The sequence below is a fragment of the Ceratotherium simum genome, chromosome 10 (assembly GCF_057802395.1).
Source record: "Ceratotherium simum simum isolate JZ-2026a chromosome 10, ASM5780239v1, whole genome shotgun sequence".
Lineage (NCBI taxonomy): Eukaryota > Metazoa > Chordata > Mammalia > Perissodactyla > Rhinocerotidae > Ceratotherium > Ceratotherium simum.
Genome location: NC_141909.1, coordinates 54,498,017 through 54,515,872, shown reverse-complemented (window position 1 = coordinate 54,515,872; position 17,856 = coordinate 54,498,017). Strand labels below are relative to the sequence as shown.

At 41.3% G+C, this 17,856-nt stretch overlaps 1 protein-coding gene across 1 annotated transcript in view; it reads right to left on the bottom strand.

Moving 5' to 3' along the window:
- Positions 1 to 16,580, bottom strand: part of TNFSF11 (TNF superfamily member 11) — a 31,189-nt gene extending 14,609 nt beyond the window's left edge. The window contains exons 1-2 of the mRNA XM_004433626.2: positions 16,209 to 16,580; positions 9,635 to 9,802 (exon numbers count right to left, since the gene is read on the bottom strand). Of these exons, the coding sequence (XP_004433683.1) occupies positions 9,635 to 9,802; positions 16,209 to 16,433 (393 nt within the window). The 5' untranslated portion in view covers positions 16,434 to 16,580. The remainder of the gene's footprint in view (positions 1 to 9,634; positions 9,803 to 16,208) is intronic.
- Between the last annotated feature and the right edge of the window lie 1,276 nt (positions 16,581 to 17,856).

Genomic DNA, 17,856 nt, shown 5'->3' with positions numbered 1-17,856 from the left:
AAAATTAGTTTTTATTGTTTAACCTTCCCGGTTTAAATGAGGAAGCTTCTGCTACAGTTAAAGGTCCCCTCAGGGTTTCATAAAGTAGCCTTATGACAGCAGTATTAGTCTTCATAAAGAGCCCAATTTTAAAATGTCTTGCACTGTGGTACTCATTAAAAAAGTTTATTCTAAGGGCTTGGCAGAGTACCTGTGGGGTGGCCTCTTGGGCTAACTGTGCTATTTACCAGGTCTCTGTTTTCTTCCACCGCTTGAAGGATAAAAATGCCACCTGACATTGGCAGAGCCTTCACATTCACAAAGCCTCACCTCTGAAGGAGGCTGAGTCTCACAGACCCTCCCATAGTATTTCTGACGGCGAGGAGTGAGACTCAAAGGGGAGCAGAGGAACCAGGCCAGCCACCGTGGACAAGTGAGGCTAGGGAGGGAAGGGGCAGGGTGGCCAGTGGAGCTCCTCCAGCCTCCAGGTTCCTGCTGGGTTCATGCCCCAAAGAGGGAAGAAGCAGGAAAAGCACCAGGCTTGAAGTGGCCTGCAGCCCTGTACAAACCTTGCTGGGCATTCGTAATGTGGTGAGCTTCTGGCAATATTAAACCACCAGCCATCTGATGACACCAAGAGCAGGGATGGGCACAGATCACTCACTTACTCATTTTTTGTTTGCCTGCCACTGGGGAGAGAAACTAAAGATCACTCAGCCCCTGTCCTTGGAAAGCTCACATTCGAGTGAGCCAGACCAACGCCAGGCTCGTGTGATCTATGGTAGAGGGGACTACAAGAGGCCCCGCGTATGCACAAGAGGGGCTCCTAACTCCAAAGGAGGGCAGGTGACCCTCAGTGCAGGCCTCCTTTGGGAAGTAATGCCTGACCTGAATTTTGAAAGACAGTTATTACACTGACTACCCGAAGAAGGGCCTGGAATGGCATATAAAGGTCCATGCACAAAGATCCCTAATTCATTCATCCATCCATTCCACAAAGTTTACTGGTGGCTGCTGGGGGGCCAGGTGTCCCGTGGGTGCTAAGGATGCCATGTTTCTAGGATAGATATTCTCTTTGTCCTCATTGTGTTTATGGTCACAGCAGGGAGGCAGAGGGGGAAGGGCACAGCCAGATTAGGGAATTTACGGCACTTGGCTGTGGTGGGGCCACTGAGCACAAGCTGAGGGGAGTGACAAGGTGGAGCCCAAGGTAATGAGCCTGGAGAGGCTGGGATTGCAAGGAGTGTTTCCAGAACATAGGACTTCATGTTACGTGTTCAGCAGCTCAGACTTATCCTGATGCCTACAGGGGTCCACTGAAGGACTTTTTAAGCACAAAAGGAAGCGACATGTTCAGACTGGCATTTTAGAAGTCACTCAGCTGTGGAGAGGATGGACTAGAGGCAGTGAGACCATGGATGGGGTGGTCAAACGCAGTGACTCAGGCAAGAAATGATGATGGTGACACCTCTATGAAGGTGACAACAGTAGTGACACAGAGTACAGTGAAGGTTTTGTAAGGAGATAGAATACACAGGATGGAGGTGAGGCAAAGGGTTGGTGAGTAAAACTATAAGACCATCTTCTGGCTTCCGGTTTGGGGTGAGGAGATGATGGTGTTGTCATCCACCATGAAAGGGTAGAGCAGATGAGAAGCAGGTATCAGCACCGAGCAGAAGAGATTCGGAGTTCACCAAAACTTTCTGATGAATATGAGCCTTACGGTTTATAATTATCACTATTATTTTTACTCCTACTCCTACAATCACCATCGCCTAGTGTTCTCGAAGGACAAAGATTGAAGACTGGAGTAGCACCCTAGTGATTAGGAAGCTACATAAGAATGGAATTTTCTCAGACCCTGAATCTCAAAAAGTTTGAGCAAACATTTGGTGTCTGTCATCTCAGATACAGACTGCTCTCTGCAACGTCCAAGACCCACCTTTTCTGCACCACACAGGCTTGATCCTACTTCTCACATATAGTCATTTCATTCACCAATGGCTTCCCTGTCCTCCGGTGGCTTTCATCTCTTCTTAAGATGCTTAGAACACCTCCTTGGTCCCAGGTGCTATATCAGTGGCCCTCTGAAGCCTTTCTTTAAAGACAGACCAGCCCTTCTAGGAGAGGGTTTCTGAAATCACAGTCTACTCCTGAAGTACCAAGTCAGAATCTTTGTGACAGATCTGAGATCCTTTTATTTATTTTTTAAACAAGGTCCCCAAGTGATTCTTAAGGTCAATCAGGTTTGGGAAACACTGCTGTAGGGAAAATCCTTCTCTCAATTCCACAGGCTGTACTTCCTCTAGGATAAGCCACTCCTGGTGGAGCAATCCGATCTATCCGCGCTACCTACCTCTCCAACCCGGGACTGTTTTATTCACTTCTGAAATCTTAGCCCAAGATCCCATGCCACATAATGAGATGCTCCTCTTTCAGGCATATCCTTTCTTTTCTCTGTTTCTTTAAAAATGTCAACCCAGAATATCTTTTATTCCATCCTGGAGTACTTCTAGCACAAAGATAATCCCGCCTCTGACAACACCACTCACCGGTTGTTTCCCTCTTGCAAACCCTCCTACCTTGTGCCCTTGGCCTCTCCTGAGATTGAGCACATCACAGCCAATAGTCTATGGTTGGGCAAAAGGCAGTAGATGGCCTTGGTTTTGTAGGAAAATTCTGTGGGTCATACTTCAGCTTTCCCATAAAGACAGCTTTTATAAATGCTAGATATGATTGGGGTTGATTGAATTGCAGTTCCCAAAACTGTTATGGCAAACAGAGATGAATCCCATTGGAAAACCACTACATGACTAACATCGTGATTTGGGAACATCAGTGCCCCCAAACCCCAAGTTTCTTTGTGGGTTTACATGAAACTTTCTTGGGACATATGCTCATGTATACAAAGGCAAAGAGATAATGAATGGGGTTTAATTTTTTTCCCCTTGTTTTGGTGTGTGTGTGTGTGTGTGTGTGCATGTGTGTATGTGTGTGTGTTTGACTAGAAAGCAAATGTGATATAACGGCTACATAACAACTCCAATGGTTACAATTTCATAAGCAGTTAAGATCTACTCAAATTTTAATTGATTTCTTATGTCCTTTAGTTTTAAAAATGAGAATAGGCTACTAGTAATTGACATTGGAATTCTAAGGGATCAGTTTAGATGTGGGGAAAACAACCACTTAATCTGATGAACTTTCTGGCTTTAAATTAATGTTTTTGAAACCACAAGACCTACTAAAAACTAAGCAGGTGACAATCAAGTTTTATTCAAAGATCACAGATGCCTATTCCTCAACAGACCTTTGGAAATTCCTCAAAAAGATGCATGCTGATAAATCTACTTTTAAATTTCTCTCTCCTGCAATCTAAATAATCCTAAAGCACTTTAACCTTCAGAAAATAAAATCTTGACAATTAAATGTTTTCATAGACTTGCGTATTCACAGAGTTAACCCTTGTTCATATAGTGAGCCCACTTTCCCACCTACATAGCGTTTAGTGAATATCAGAGACCACTCATTGTCCTCTAGAATCCATCCTCTCCTTTTTCCAGTTAGTTACAGGCAACCCTCCTCCTCAAGCTTTGGTGGACAAATGGCCATTCAGCTAGAAACTACATTGTCCAGCCTCCCTTGCAGCAAGGTGTGGTCTTATGAGTAAGTTCCAGCCAATAGGATGCTACTAGAAGTGACAATATCTCAACTCCCAGCTACTGCCCCGGCTTTTCCTTTCTTCCTTTTCTGTCTGGAAATGACAACAAATGAAGAAGCTGACTTGGACCCAGAGATGGAAGGTACATGTTGAGGACGGAGAAGCCTCCTTGCTAACCCTGGACTGCTCACCTCTGGATTGTTGCATGTGAGAGAAAAAACTTCTATCTCATTTAGATCACCGAATGATGAGTCTCTTTGTGACAGCAGCTTAGACTATACAAAACTAATAGTGAATATTTCATTGAGGATCAAAGCATTGTGAATCCTTGGGTACGTCATTCTTAATATCAGGTGATATTTTGCATTTATACAGTGAATTCTGCAGGAGATGAGGCCAAATATGTACCAACTCCCAGGGAATAAAAAAAAAGAATTCCAGAGAAGAGTTAATTGTCCAATAATGATAGATCTCTGGTCTTACCCATCATTTTCCAGTAAATCTTTGGAGACCCAGAAGCTTACTGAATCTAGGAAATGGTTAGTCAAGAATACGCCAACCAGATAACTTATTGGTAGTCATTATCATCATTGGCTTTTCATGTTCTGGAGTGAAATCAGAGAGTTTTATAAAATCATACTTTTATGAGAAGCCAGAGCCATGTTTTTAGTTCACATCATCGGCCTGACCCTGTACAGTCTACAGGCCATGGGGAGGTAAAGAGACCTGAGGAAAACGTGACTAAAGGGAGAAGTCTTGATGAAGATAACCTTCAACAAAAATTAACCTGCACTATTGCTTCAAGCTATAATATTAATAATTATCAATTGTAACATTGAAAAGACATCAGATAAATGAGAACCAGGCTTATAACATTCTGAATGGCTTTATGAGTTGGCTGATGTTCCATTTTTATTTAACAATATTAGTTTACAGAGTTCAATAAGTCATCAATCTTTATTTGTTCCTTTCCTTCGTTCCTGAGACTCAATTAGGTGTGATATATTCAAATGTGAGCAAATGTGGCCATAGTTCTTGTCCTGATGGATCTTGCAGCTCTGTCCCATGATCTCTAAACATTTCTGATTGTGCATCTTGCAGGGAAAAAATTTTAATGGTCCCAAAGGTGCACATTTATTTATTTAAATATTAAATAAAAGCATTCCTGTATATTATTACATTAAAAAACATTCATAAAAACATAGTTTTTAAAAGCTAATATTAAAAAATACATTTACATGTGAGCCCCTATGCGCCCTTTCTACATCCTAGGGGGTCATCTTGAATGCACTGAACGTCCGACTTTGGAGAGCAAGGTGACTGTGTAATTTGTATATTGATCTCTCTCCTCCATATTTCTCTTTCAAACACTTTTGAAAGTAAGTTTCAGGAAGTTTTTCACAAGGAGGTACCCAATGTGAAATCAACAGCCTGGCATACTGAAGTCAAGTAGAGTCACAGCCCCGAGTGCTCAGAATGTATATTTAGTGCATAAACAGATGGCTTTCCACTGAGACTGGCTGGGAGGTCTGAGGGCTAAGGGCCCTCCCCGCCATGCAGAGCAGGACCCTGCTCCGGCCTGAGCTCACCACTCCACTCCTGAGGCTGGCAGAGGCCGGAGAGGCTGCCAAAGCTGGAAACAAGATTTGCTTTATAAATCAGCACCGTATTTGTACTAGTGTTTTCTTTATTGTCATAGACTGTTATGATAGACTTTGTAAATTGTGGTTGGTAGGGTTGGATCACTAAGAGGCTTTCAGAGTTCTGTGTTAAAGGGGAAAAAAAGCCAAGAAAACCCAGCCACAAGCAAAAAAGGGGGAAAAAACAGCATTACTTGTCTGACCAAAGACGGACTGGATAAACATCACTTTTTGCACACATATAATGTGATATTGTGCTTATGTCTAGCATTTGTTACCACTAGATGGGTCGATCTCTCAATAATGATTGCAGCTACACATGTAATTTTGTTTTACGGGTTCACTCAATATCTATATTAGAACTAAAACTAAGATACAAACCTACTTATGAATGCCTGATACATCCATCCTATTTTCAGCACTGGCAAGAGAAATGAGAAATCTGATTATTTTGGCAAGATGTGTAGAACATCACATTAACCAACAATCTTCATCAAAGGATAACACATTAGCAAATCGTTATTTGGTGAGGGTAAAAGAAGAGTAAATCTTTGGGTAGAGAAGTTATGCAAAGTGCCTAGGATGGTATGTGCACTTTAATAAACATTGGTGGATTCAAACGATAAAGTATGGATAACACTCGTCTCCTTCCTAAAGATCCTCTTGTCTAGGGGAAGAAATGGCATCTTCTATCTCCATACCCGCACTGGTATATCATGACAGCTCCTTATTCTTTAAAAAAGATTACCTGTGTATAATATTATTACCCATGCATAAGAAGTAAAATCCTATAGCACAACAAAAACAAATGTGAAGTTAATGAAATAAAGTTCTACTAATCCTGTGAGTCATACTAATCTATTAGTGTAATTAAAACTGTGTGCCTTTAATAAGAGCGGTTGACTCTTCTTGTCTGCCTGAAAATCCCTGTGGCTTGCCAGGGACTGAATCTCTCATAATTAGTGTTACTCATTTGGAACGAGTCACCATGTCTACAAAAGTCTCCTAAAATAGTGAAAATTCTGCCCTCATTGCTCATCAGCATCTTTAAGTACAAATTGGTTTATCACACCATCTAGGCAACTGCTTAGAAAACTCAAAGGAAATGGGACAATGGGCAGGTAAGTTCTGATGGGGCAGGTAGGGTCAGAAAAGTTCACTGAAGCAACAGAAGGTGTTGCTGGACTGCCAAGGAGCAGAGACTGGCCACCAAGTTCTCTCTCCAGCTGGGATTTGTTTTCACTTAGGACATGAAATAAGGTTCTCACTTTTTTTGGTGGGTTTTTTTTTTCTTTTTTGGTGAAGAAGATTCACTCTGAGCTAACATCTATTGCCAATCCTCCTCTTTTTGCCTGAGGAAGATCAGTCCTGAACTAACATCTGTGCCAATCTTCCTCCACTTCATATGCGGGATGCCGCCACAGCATGGCTTGATGAGCTGTGTAGGTCCACGCTCGGGAAATGAACCCATGAACCCGGGCCTCCAAAGTGGAGTGTGCCAGACTTAACCACTATGCCATAGGGCCGGCCCCCAGTTAATCACTTTTTAAAAAATAGTAAATAAATTGTCCCTCTGTACCATTCTTGAATAATTCAAACTATGCCCATTTATTTAAAATAATTCTGTATTATATTAAATTATATACACAAATACCTTCACATGCATATAATAAATTCTACTCTAAGGTGTTTGCTCTCTTTCATGGATTATGACTTTGCATAGTTATGTATTTACATAATTGAATCCTATTTTAAGTGTCTCTGTAGAGTTTTCTAGTTTTATTCCCATAAGCTTTGTATGTTCCTTATTATGTTTATTTTTAGGGATTTAAAAAAATTATGAAAGGAATATTTCATTTATGTTCTCTAATTATTGTTTGAAATAGGGACAATTAGTGATTATTACTTAATTTTTATAAACTGATTTCTTTGTTTTCATTTTGCTTGCAGCCTTTTAGTTTCTTTTCAATTTTCCCAAGAATATAATCTTATCACACGCAAATTCTGCCTTCTCCTCTTATACATACATTTTTTTTCTTATTTCATTCTCTTGTGTAATTATATTAGCTAGCACATTCTGAACAATGTTAAATAACATGGGGACAGTGGGCATCTTTGATCTGTTTTTGCCTAAGGGAAATGTCCCTGTTTTTCATCATTAGCTAACTTTTAGTTTGAGCTACGTAGGATAACAGTAAGAATCCATCTTGTTCTATTTTCTGATGGACTTTAAACATCAGAAATAAATACAAAATTTTGTCAATCATTTCTCAGTTTCTATGAGATAATAACGTTTTTCTCCTTTGACTATTAAGATGAACCATTGTTGCATTCCCATAAATAAATGTTAATAGTATCTGTTCTTCTTAATATTATTATTTTCAAAACTATCTTGGCTGATTTTGCATACTTATTCTTCCAAAAGAAACCCAAGGGATAGTTTTTAAGAATGGATACCGAGGGCTAGCCCTGGTGGCCTAGTGGTTAAATTCAGTGTGTTCTGCTTCAGCAGCCCGGGTTCAGTTCCTGGGTGCAGACCTGCACCATTCATCTGTCAATGGCTATGCTCTGGCAGCAGCACACATTCAAAGTGGAGGAGGATTGGCAACAGATGTTAACTCACAGCAAATCTTCCTCAGCAAAAAAGAGGAAGATTGGCAATAGATGATAGCTCAGGACAAATCTTCCCCAGCCAGAAAAAAAAAGAATGGACACCCATAAAATTAAAAGTTTATCTCTTCATTTTAAAGAGATACAATATGGGTGGATCTAAACAAAAAATTAGGAGACAATCATTTACCTAACCAGAATTACCTTAATAAGGGATTCAGTTTTGAACTAATAGAATACCTCTAGTACGTGTATATAGTTGTTTATAGAGAGATTACTCAATATTTGGGAGATAAGCTTCTTAAATGAGATAAAAAGCATTCTAATGAAAATGAAATATAAAACAAAACAACAAAAATGAATAGACTAGCAGAATTGCTGTTACTACGCCTCAAAAGTTACAATGTAAGATAAAAAGACCACCAATTTTAAGCCTACATTTTAAAATATACATCTACTGCATAAACTAAGCACCCAGACTACTCATAATGAAGATGTGATCTTCATAAGCAATATGCTTTCTTATAGATATTACAGCAATATGTACATTGATGCTATGATGCACATTTTTTTACATTTTAGTATCTCTGAAACCAAGATGCAACTAGAATCTATGACGATCCTATTTAATTTTTTAGCCAACTTTTTTTTTTCTTTCTTTGTGATTCATGAAGTAACGAAGTAAGTTGAAAATTGGGGTATCTTAGATTTGATAACGTACAGCAACTATCAACTTTAAGGGTCTTACAGACATTTACCTTTATCAGTTGGTTTTACATAACAGCTTCATCTCCCTACTTCTACTTTCAATACACATCCTCTTTTTAAAAAAATGTTATTATATGTGGATTTTTAAAAAATAAACTAAATTAAAATTCAATTTAGATTTAAGGACTCTGAGAACTTTAGGATCTACTCTAAAGTGATCAAAAGTAGGCCAGCGAGTTGCAAAACAGAGGCTGGGATGTATGGGTAGATGCAAGAATCCATGTACGTGTGCATGCATGCAGGTGTGCATGCACTAGAGTTACTGAGTTCTACCCAGTTTTTGGTGGAGTTAATAAGTAAAATAATTCCCAGGCTGCAGAATTCTCAAGTGACTATATCCAGGAAAGTAAAACAGTTATTACCGTGTTTCTCAATTGGAGATATAAGAGAAGTCACTGGTCTTCTCAGTCCCCATCTCCTCCTTTCTCACCCAGCTCCCCAAAAAATGAGAAAATAGACATAGAATTTCCATCTCACCCACCGCATCATTTCTGCTCTGCTTGCTTACCTCCTCACCACAGATGACAAAAATGGACCAGTTACAATTATTCTGAACAGAGCCCTGGATCAACAGATGTGGAATAGGGGCTCCTACCATTACAAAACTAAATATAAAGAAAACAGCTACCAGAGAGTCCTGTGAACTGAGGGAATGGTTTCTAGGCCAGGGAATTCAAACCAGCAAACTGACCCACTGACTACCACAAACCATCTTTGTCCTCCATCCAAGTGTAAGTTTAAATCCCTCCTCTTAAAAAAGAAAAGAAAAGAATATTTGTATGAACGTCTCCAGTCACCATAATCAACCACTACCAACTTCAAAAGAATTTTGCAAATTCTTTTAAAAATTCTCTTGAGCTCTTTTGCAGATTATTAAAATAAAAAAGAACAAAGTCAACAGCACTCAGCTAGTTTTAATTTTCAGTATTAGTAGAGACACAGGAGCCCTTGACTTATAGCCTCAGTGTGGACTCACCTTTTGCACAGCTGCTTGAAAGGCCTGTTTAATTCTCTTACACGAGTCAGGTATTAATTTTGTGTCTTGACTCTCCAGAGTTGTATCTTGCAAATCTGCGTTTTCATGGAGTTTGAAGATTCTATTAATGCAGTGAGTGTCATCTTCTGATATTCTATTAGGATCCATCTGAGAAAAAAAATTGTAAGTACGTTAGAGTGGTTATCGTTGATCATTCTGCTCTTTTATAAGGTGTGACTTAAGGACAAAAGAATTCATTCTTGCAAGAGTCTCTATGTCCCCAAAGATTAATAGTTAATACAATTACCCTCAAGTTGGTGAAAACATTGACTTCTAATTCATTTTGATGAGTTGTGACTATCATCCACAACACAAGTGCACATGTGTGATTCATGGGGAAATGATCAAAATCATTTGACGACATGCAAGTCCTCATAGAGGGGAAGGGCATCAAGGAAATCACACGTGGTCAGTGTAGGTAGAGGAAGATTTTTGTCTCTAAGTCATATGCAGCATGCTAGATGGGATTATGAAGCCCATTTGGATGTTCAAAGCAAGAAGCCTACATAAATCAGGTGAAATTAACATCATCTTTAGCCACCATGTTTACGGGGCCTTTTTCCTTAATCAATGTATATTTTAATCAGCCAGAGAAATCCATTTCCTAGTCCCAAAAAACACCTGAAGCCAGAAGCATAATTTCCCTTTTTATTGAGCCTTTCATTAGTGTTTCTTTTTTTTTTTTCAATTTTTTGTTTATTGCAGTAACATTGGTTTATAACATTGTATAAATTTCAAGTGTACATCATTATACTTCTATTTCTGCATAGATTACATCATGTTCATTAGCGTTTCTTAACCTGGAGTGGTACGTCTGCCAGACATAGTTGAGAATACATGCGGGGGATATTTGGTATCACACTGGGATGAGGAGGGCTGGATGGGGTGAGCAGGCTGTACGGATAAGTGCTGGGGGGGGATGCTAAAATTCTTGTATTGTATGGATTGTTCCACCCAAAATATCCCCATCAAGTTACTAGCTGATTGTCCGGCTGAAACAGGTCCCAGCATAAGCATTTCTTTAAATACTACTCTTATCTTTAAATTGTCTGCCCGCTTCTCCCGGGGCTCTGTTAAACCTTTATAGTGGTTTCAACTGCCAAGTAAAGGGTAGAGATAATTAGCCATCAATTGTTTTAATAATAATAGTTTAATTTATTGTCCTCTTCCTTCAAAAATTCAAGGTACTTCATGTGCATTTGCTTTTAGTAGGTACAAACTAGGTGAAAAAGGGAAAAAATACATAAGTTTACAAAAACCAAAGCTCAGTCAATTAATACCAGGTCTCGCATTCCCTGTTTTAATTATCTTTTTTAAAGAAATCAGAAAGGTGTGTGAGTTTATTAACCAACCACCAGAAATAAAATGGAAAGTACCCTATCCATCTCTGAAATTCTCAAAACCAAATGGTAGTCTTTCAACAAATGTGCACCCACGAATACGAATTTTATTATTCCAGTCTTGCAAATGTAAGGATTATCTATAACCATGGGAGAGATATCACTCATGAAGCAAAACTATGAAAACTATGTGCAATCCACATTTATTTTTCACACTTTCTTTAAAATAATTAGTATGAATCAGAATAAATCAGTTTTTATATAAGGAAAGCTTTCAATCACGTACTTAAAAAAACAAGCTCACTTATGCCAATGTTTCCCACAAAACCAGAGAAGCCTGGGCAACTGATATGAAGGGTCCTTGGGTTCAGACCTCAAGAAAGAAGAATCATGCACAGGCCTCCGCTGGCTCACCACCCAAAAACTGCTGAGCTGAAGGAACAATGTGGTGTCCGTGGGGAAATGCCTGGGCACCCTAAACTTGGTTAAGCTTGAATTCTGCTGACAAGCTAAGCATCATCCAACAGAAACAGCAGTCCCGAATACTCTCACCACTGGTGTAGTCCAAACACCTGCAGTGTCCTGGGCTCACCAGTAGCTTGTTAGAAATGCAGCATCTCAGGCCCTGCCCTGGCACACTGCCTGGGAACCTGCATTCTAACTAGATCCCAGGTGATTCTGATGCACATTAAAGTTTGAGAAGTAATGCTTTCAAATATCAGGTATACAAATACAGATTTTCCGTTATTAAAATGACTTCAAATTTCCTTGGAGACCAATTTTAAAAATGTTTTCACAAGAAACATCAATTAGTACAAAAATACTGCAACAGTTAATAATAGTTAATGATTTGATGCAAAGAAATATAATGCAAAGATTTTGGCCCCTCTCTCTTAAAAAATGTCCATGCCCAGATCCCACCTCCGGCCAATTTAATAAACATCTCCTCGAGTGCTTCGAATGTGCAGTTAAGAATCACTGTTTCAGAAGGTAACTTTAGAGCTAAAACATATAAAATGTCACCAATTGTTTTCCCAAAAGAAATCATGAAAGCCTGGCATAATTAATTTTGATATACTCATTTATTTTGTTTACTTAAGGATCATCCATTAGAAATTTCTTTTTAACCTACAACCAAATGTCTTTCTTGTTCCAATGCTCTTGCAGCTCTCCTTTCCTGAAAATGGAGACCAGGAGAAAAGGGAGGAGCAGAGGTGCAGGGATGCAGGGCCAACCACACACACACACACACACACACACACACAGCCTGTGCTGCTGTGGTCTCCGCGCTGTGCACTCCACAAATGCTCATCAAGTGACTGAATGAATGTATCTCTTACCCCACAACCTATCTCCTGACACAGAAGTCTGGAGAGAGAATTTGCACAACTGAAAAATTATACTTCTTAGTCTATTTTACCCACTGATTAGATAACTTACATGTTATTAATAATTTACATGTTAATTAGAAATGGCTACATTTCTAGCATTGCAAATTATCTGAAAAGCTTTTCCAGTAAATTAAACATGCCAGGCACTGGGCTAGATGTTATGAACATGGTAGTGAGCAAAACAGGCAGTCCTTACCTTCATGGAACTTATACTCGACAGAGGAACACAGAAACTCATCAAAAAATCACAGTAAACTGAGTTACAAGTGAATTCATTGTACCTAGAAATGCCTGAAAACATTAAATCTTGAATATCTGATTTAAAATCCACTTTTAAAATGCATTTATCAGATGACATAGTGCCTATGAAATGAACTCAGCCTTTTTTTTTTTAAACTTCCTTGGAACTTAATCACTTGCAGGGTTAAGTGAGGCAGGATGCTTGACATTTGTGCTGCTTTGCTATCTGCTTTCTCACACGGGCAGCCTGTGTACCTCTACATCAGATTTTCAGCAGTGACTGCTCTCCTGTTTGGGGAACAAACAGCCAGGGAGGTTGGGGTGCATGTTGGGGGGCTGGGGGGAGAAGTTAAAAGGGCAATAGAGCTCGAGTTTTCTGAAAAGCTTATCTTGTAGCTAAACTCTAAACTTTGAATATGGTTGTGTGGATGTTAAAAAAAAACACGCACATAAATTTCACAAGCAACTTTTTGGAAGAATTTTTTTTTTTCTTTGTAAACCAAAGCATGAATACTATGTGGTAAATATATAGCACAAGCCACATGCTATTTTTTTCTCTGGCAAGGTTGGTGGGGGAAAAGCCAATCTACACTGGATCTAGTGCGTTTTTTTTTTTTAATCTAGGCACAGCACAGGCAATCTGCAAAAATTCAGGAGGCTGATTCATTTTTAACTATTCAAACAAGAGTTAAGAAGGAAAAGAATTTCTGAAAAGTCACTGTAATTTTTACACTATTCTGGGCATTCTTTTAAATGCATTTAAAACTAAGTTAAACTGCTTTTTCTTGAGGATTTGCATAGCGTCCCCCGCTGCCTTTAAACAAAAACAATAAAACTGGCTCCCCCTTTTCTCATGTTTTTTACTGTAAAGTGCAAATATATTACTGATACTAGATGATTTCATTCTAATTCAAATGCATTCAGAAATCCCAAGTAGTTGACCCCCAACTTTAGTGGAAATCAAAAAACTCTCTCTTATTTGGTACCAAGTTCTAATCCAAGGAGCTGATATGAAAATATCAAATCAGTGACAGGTTAAATTGAGTCTATTCTCTTAGCTAGAACTTTGAAAGAAGGCCTCCACATATATAAAAGTGAAAAGAATTGTACAGTGAACCCCCAAGTACCCATCACACAGCTTCCAAAATTACCATGCATGGCCAATCTTGTTTCATCTATAGACAACCACCTCCTTACCCCCAACCCTCCCCACCTATTATTTTGAAACAAATTCCAGTCATTATAGCATTTCATTTGTAACTACTTCAGAATGTATCTAAATGATTAGGACTCCTTTAGGTATCAAATGTAGAAACCATACTCAATAAAATGCAACTAGATCTAGTGGTATATTCCTATGAACACATTGCTCCTAATATTATTTCTTTACTGAAGGAGATGACCTTTTAGAAATGCAGTACAAAATTGGGTTCAGAGTAATGGCTAATATATTTTGCATAAGTCTTAGAGAAACCCAATTTTCATGCATTTAGGAAAATTGTACCCAGAAATCTGATGACATTAAATTCTCCAAATGAAAGTTTTCTAGCTAGGTTTACTAACTGACATGTTTACTTCAGAATAAGGTTTTGAGAGTTTCACTATTATCCATGTGACATCAACTGCTAAGTTATGACAAGTGATCATCAGAAGGTTAGACCCCTCAGCCCGCCAGACCATTAATATCAAGAATTCCTATGGAGAAGCTGAACAACTGTCATAACAGCCCAGCAGGTCACTCTTTCCTCCATGGCCACACCAATTTCCACCATTCCTGCCAATCTAAGCTGCTCGTGGTCTCTAAAACTCATTCATTCCTTACCACTCTTACAATGCTGAACACTCACTAGACTATTACTGCTGTGAAAATGTCATATCCCTAAGGTGTTAGAAAAGATAAGATAGAGAACTACTGCATCTTCTGTCCGTTGACTGAAGGCTGCTCTCTTGCTTGACTGAGAATTTTAAGTCTTTTGTTGTAGTCCCCTCTGTTACCTCGTACCATGCCATGCACACAGTAGGTGGACATTGTGTGTTAAATAAAGGATTTTTAACTCATATTCCACAGCATTTAATAGTGTCATGAGCAATGCAGGCGCTCGATGCACAAGCATTAAACGGAGGGAAAAACAACATGCTGGGTGGGAAAATGGATAAACCACTCATTCTTGACTGCAGTGTACTGCAGTGAAAGAAAAACGTTCCATAAGTTTCATATAGATTTGTGTAATCGATGTTGCAAGTAAACCACTCAAAAGTTGTCTTTTTAGAAAAAAACTCTCTCAATAGGTAAACATTATGTATATTACTATACAAATACTAATTTTCTAAAGTATTGCTCACAGTATTTCTAACTTTGTTTTAGTAGATAATCAAACTAGTTCTATAAAACGCAAACTAGTGGACAATGAATTTTTAACAATAAGCCTACGATTACAAGCAACAAAGTTCAAGACTCTAGCACATGCCGAAAACCCATACAACCCAAGCAATGCCACGTTTTGATGCGTCCAGTTTGGTTTAGTAATCACCTTTGTATCTGAAAACCAATGAAGTCCAAACTCAACTCTCTTTTCCCATTAAAAAAAAAAAAATGCACAGTCAGCCCTCCACTTCCTCTGAGAAAGAGTTCACGGCACCAGACAAGAATATTTGAATGAATCCAACCGACTGCACTGCAATTTCCAAGAAAACACAAGAGCATAAACCGCCAGAAAGCATAATATTACAAATTTACCCCTTCCTTTCTACTATCTCTCTGCAGTTCTGAGCCGCCTTCCTTGTCTTTTAAAAGGTTGGTTATTTGCTAGGTTGTAGCGAGGCTGTGCCAAAGGAGAGAACTTCACTACCGTCACACACACCTCGCTTCCCTCCTCCGCCCACCTCAAGGGAAGGCACGTGGATCTTTCTTTCACCCCGCGCGAGCGGAGCCCCTGCCCTGAGACCAGGCTTGTCTCGTCGCCCTACGTCCTTTGGCCCATCTGGCGACTTGAGCATCACCGCTGGTGCTCCAGAGGCTGCCGGCACCACATGCACCTTCCACTCGGCGCGCCCCTCAAGCCCTGTGGCCCGGAGCATACCTGCCAAGCAGCCAGCCCCAGGAACCCAAATCCTCCAGGTGGTGGGCGGGAGGGAAAGGGTCGATGCCTAAATGAAGGCGCTCAAACTTTTTCCCTGAGCGGACGTGAGTTAATTTTTAGCTCCAAGTGAGAAATGGAAGGGGAGGTAAAGTGTGCAATCATTTCCAGAAGAGGTGAGCGGCCAATGCTGTCTCACCGGGGGAAATTCAAACGCACCAGGCCGGGCGAGCCCAGCCTCAGCGCGCTGCGGGGCGGGTGCGTACGCCTAGAGCAGAGGAGAGCGCGCCGACCCCGCGCCAGGCTGTGCCCGAGCCGGACGCCCCCGCTTTAGAGTCACTTTCCCCTCCTGAATATGCAAGATCTGGGTAGCGGGGCCAGGCAGCCAGACTCAGTTTCCCACGAGTGCGGGAGGACCGAGGTGGGTGCGCCCCGCCCGCGCGCCCCTGGGGAGGCGGGCACTCACCTGCGCTCTGAAGTAGAGGAACAGAGCGACGCTGCAGACGACCTGGCCCAGCCCCAGCCCCAGGAGGGCCACGAACATGGAGCGCGAGGCGGCGGCGGGCTGGTGCGGCGCGGGCGGGCCGGGCTGCGGCGGGGCGTGCAGGGGACCCTCGTGCGGGGCGCCCCCGCTGCTCATCTCCTCGGCGCCGCGCAGGTACTTGGTGTAGTCTCGGCTGGCGCGGCGCATGGCGCTCGGCCCGCTGGCTCGGGCGCTCGCCTCCGTCTCTCGGTCCGTGCTCGTCCTCCCGCCGCCAACTCCAAAGGCAGGAGCCGGCGCGGGGCCAGGCGGGCCTCGACGTGGGGTGCTCCGAGCCGGGCAGTGCTCCTGGGGCGCGCGGGCGAGCGGGCAGGGCGCCCGGCCGCCCCAACTCTTATAAACCTCTTCGAGAGGGCTGGCCTCGGGAGCCAATCAGCCCCGGGCGAGGCTGCCTCTTCCACTCCCACCTCTGGCTCCCCTTCCTTCCTTTCGCCCTCCCTCTCTTTCTTACTCTCACTAAAGTCCTCCTCCCCATCGGTGCCCTCAGAGGAGGAGGCTGTGGGTTGTTCCAGGGTTCTAGACGGCAGTTGCCCATCCTCAGCTGCCTGTCTGGAGGGCAAAGAGATGGGCTGGGGGAGATGCAGATGAGTGCCTTGGTAAAGGGGAAATGTGACATCACAGACATTCCTCGGACAGTTTGCATCCCTGAGCCTCAGTTTCTCTTATAGGATTTAGAAAGTTGGACTTGGTGATCTCTGAAGGCCCTTCCTATCTGCCTCTTCCCCCACCTCACGCCCCCAAAAAAATTCAGCAAGGAACGTCCTTAGGGATCCTAAGGGTGCAGCCTCTGTCATGGTTCCAAATGTAGGTTCCGAATTAAGTATTTTGGCCAACTTAGAAAATTCCAGAACCTCCTTCCCAAATCCCTGTTTCTGCACCCTCAAAGTGGCTTTGAGTGAGGCAGGTTTTGAATGTGGCGGCAGAGATCCAATAGGCATCAACTCTGGCTTTTAAAAAAAAGTACAGAGAGAGGGGTAGGACCCAGCGGCTTCATATATAGGACCATATATTACATTCCTACAGAGTTTGCCATATGCCATTCTTACTGCTCAGTAGTACCCCAAAGATAAGAGGGGTGTACGCTCAGACCGTAGGCAACCCAGGAGACCTCATCCAACTGTCAATCAGGAACGAGGGATGTTACACAAAGTTGAAGTGTAGTTAAATGTTAGTTTCGTTGCTAACGGAAACTTTCCAGGGCTTTTTAAAAGCCTCTGCTCAGAATTGTGCCCCTCAGTGAGAAAATGAAAATATGAACTTTGCCCACACATTCTGATACATCTTCAGCTGGAAGGAAGGGAGGTGCTGGCCATTTTAAACACATATAAAAACTTAGGATATTTCCACTTTTTATTAATACTTTTTAATTTTGCGTCCTCTTTCTGCATAGTTCTCTAACGGGTACTTCTACAGGCAAGATTTATCACAAATGACACATCTCTGAGTTATTAAAGCTTGTGCTCTAAATGGAACACTTAGAACTCAGCACATGTTGAAAAAGAACTAGACTGGATTAAACAGCACTCATACAATTGAATGATTTGTTCAAATTCAAAAATGCTTTTAGCATGTA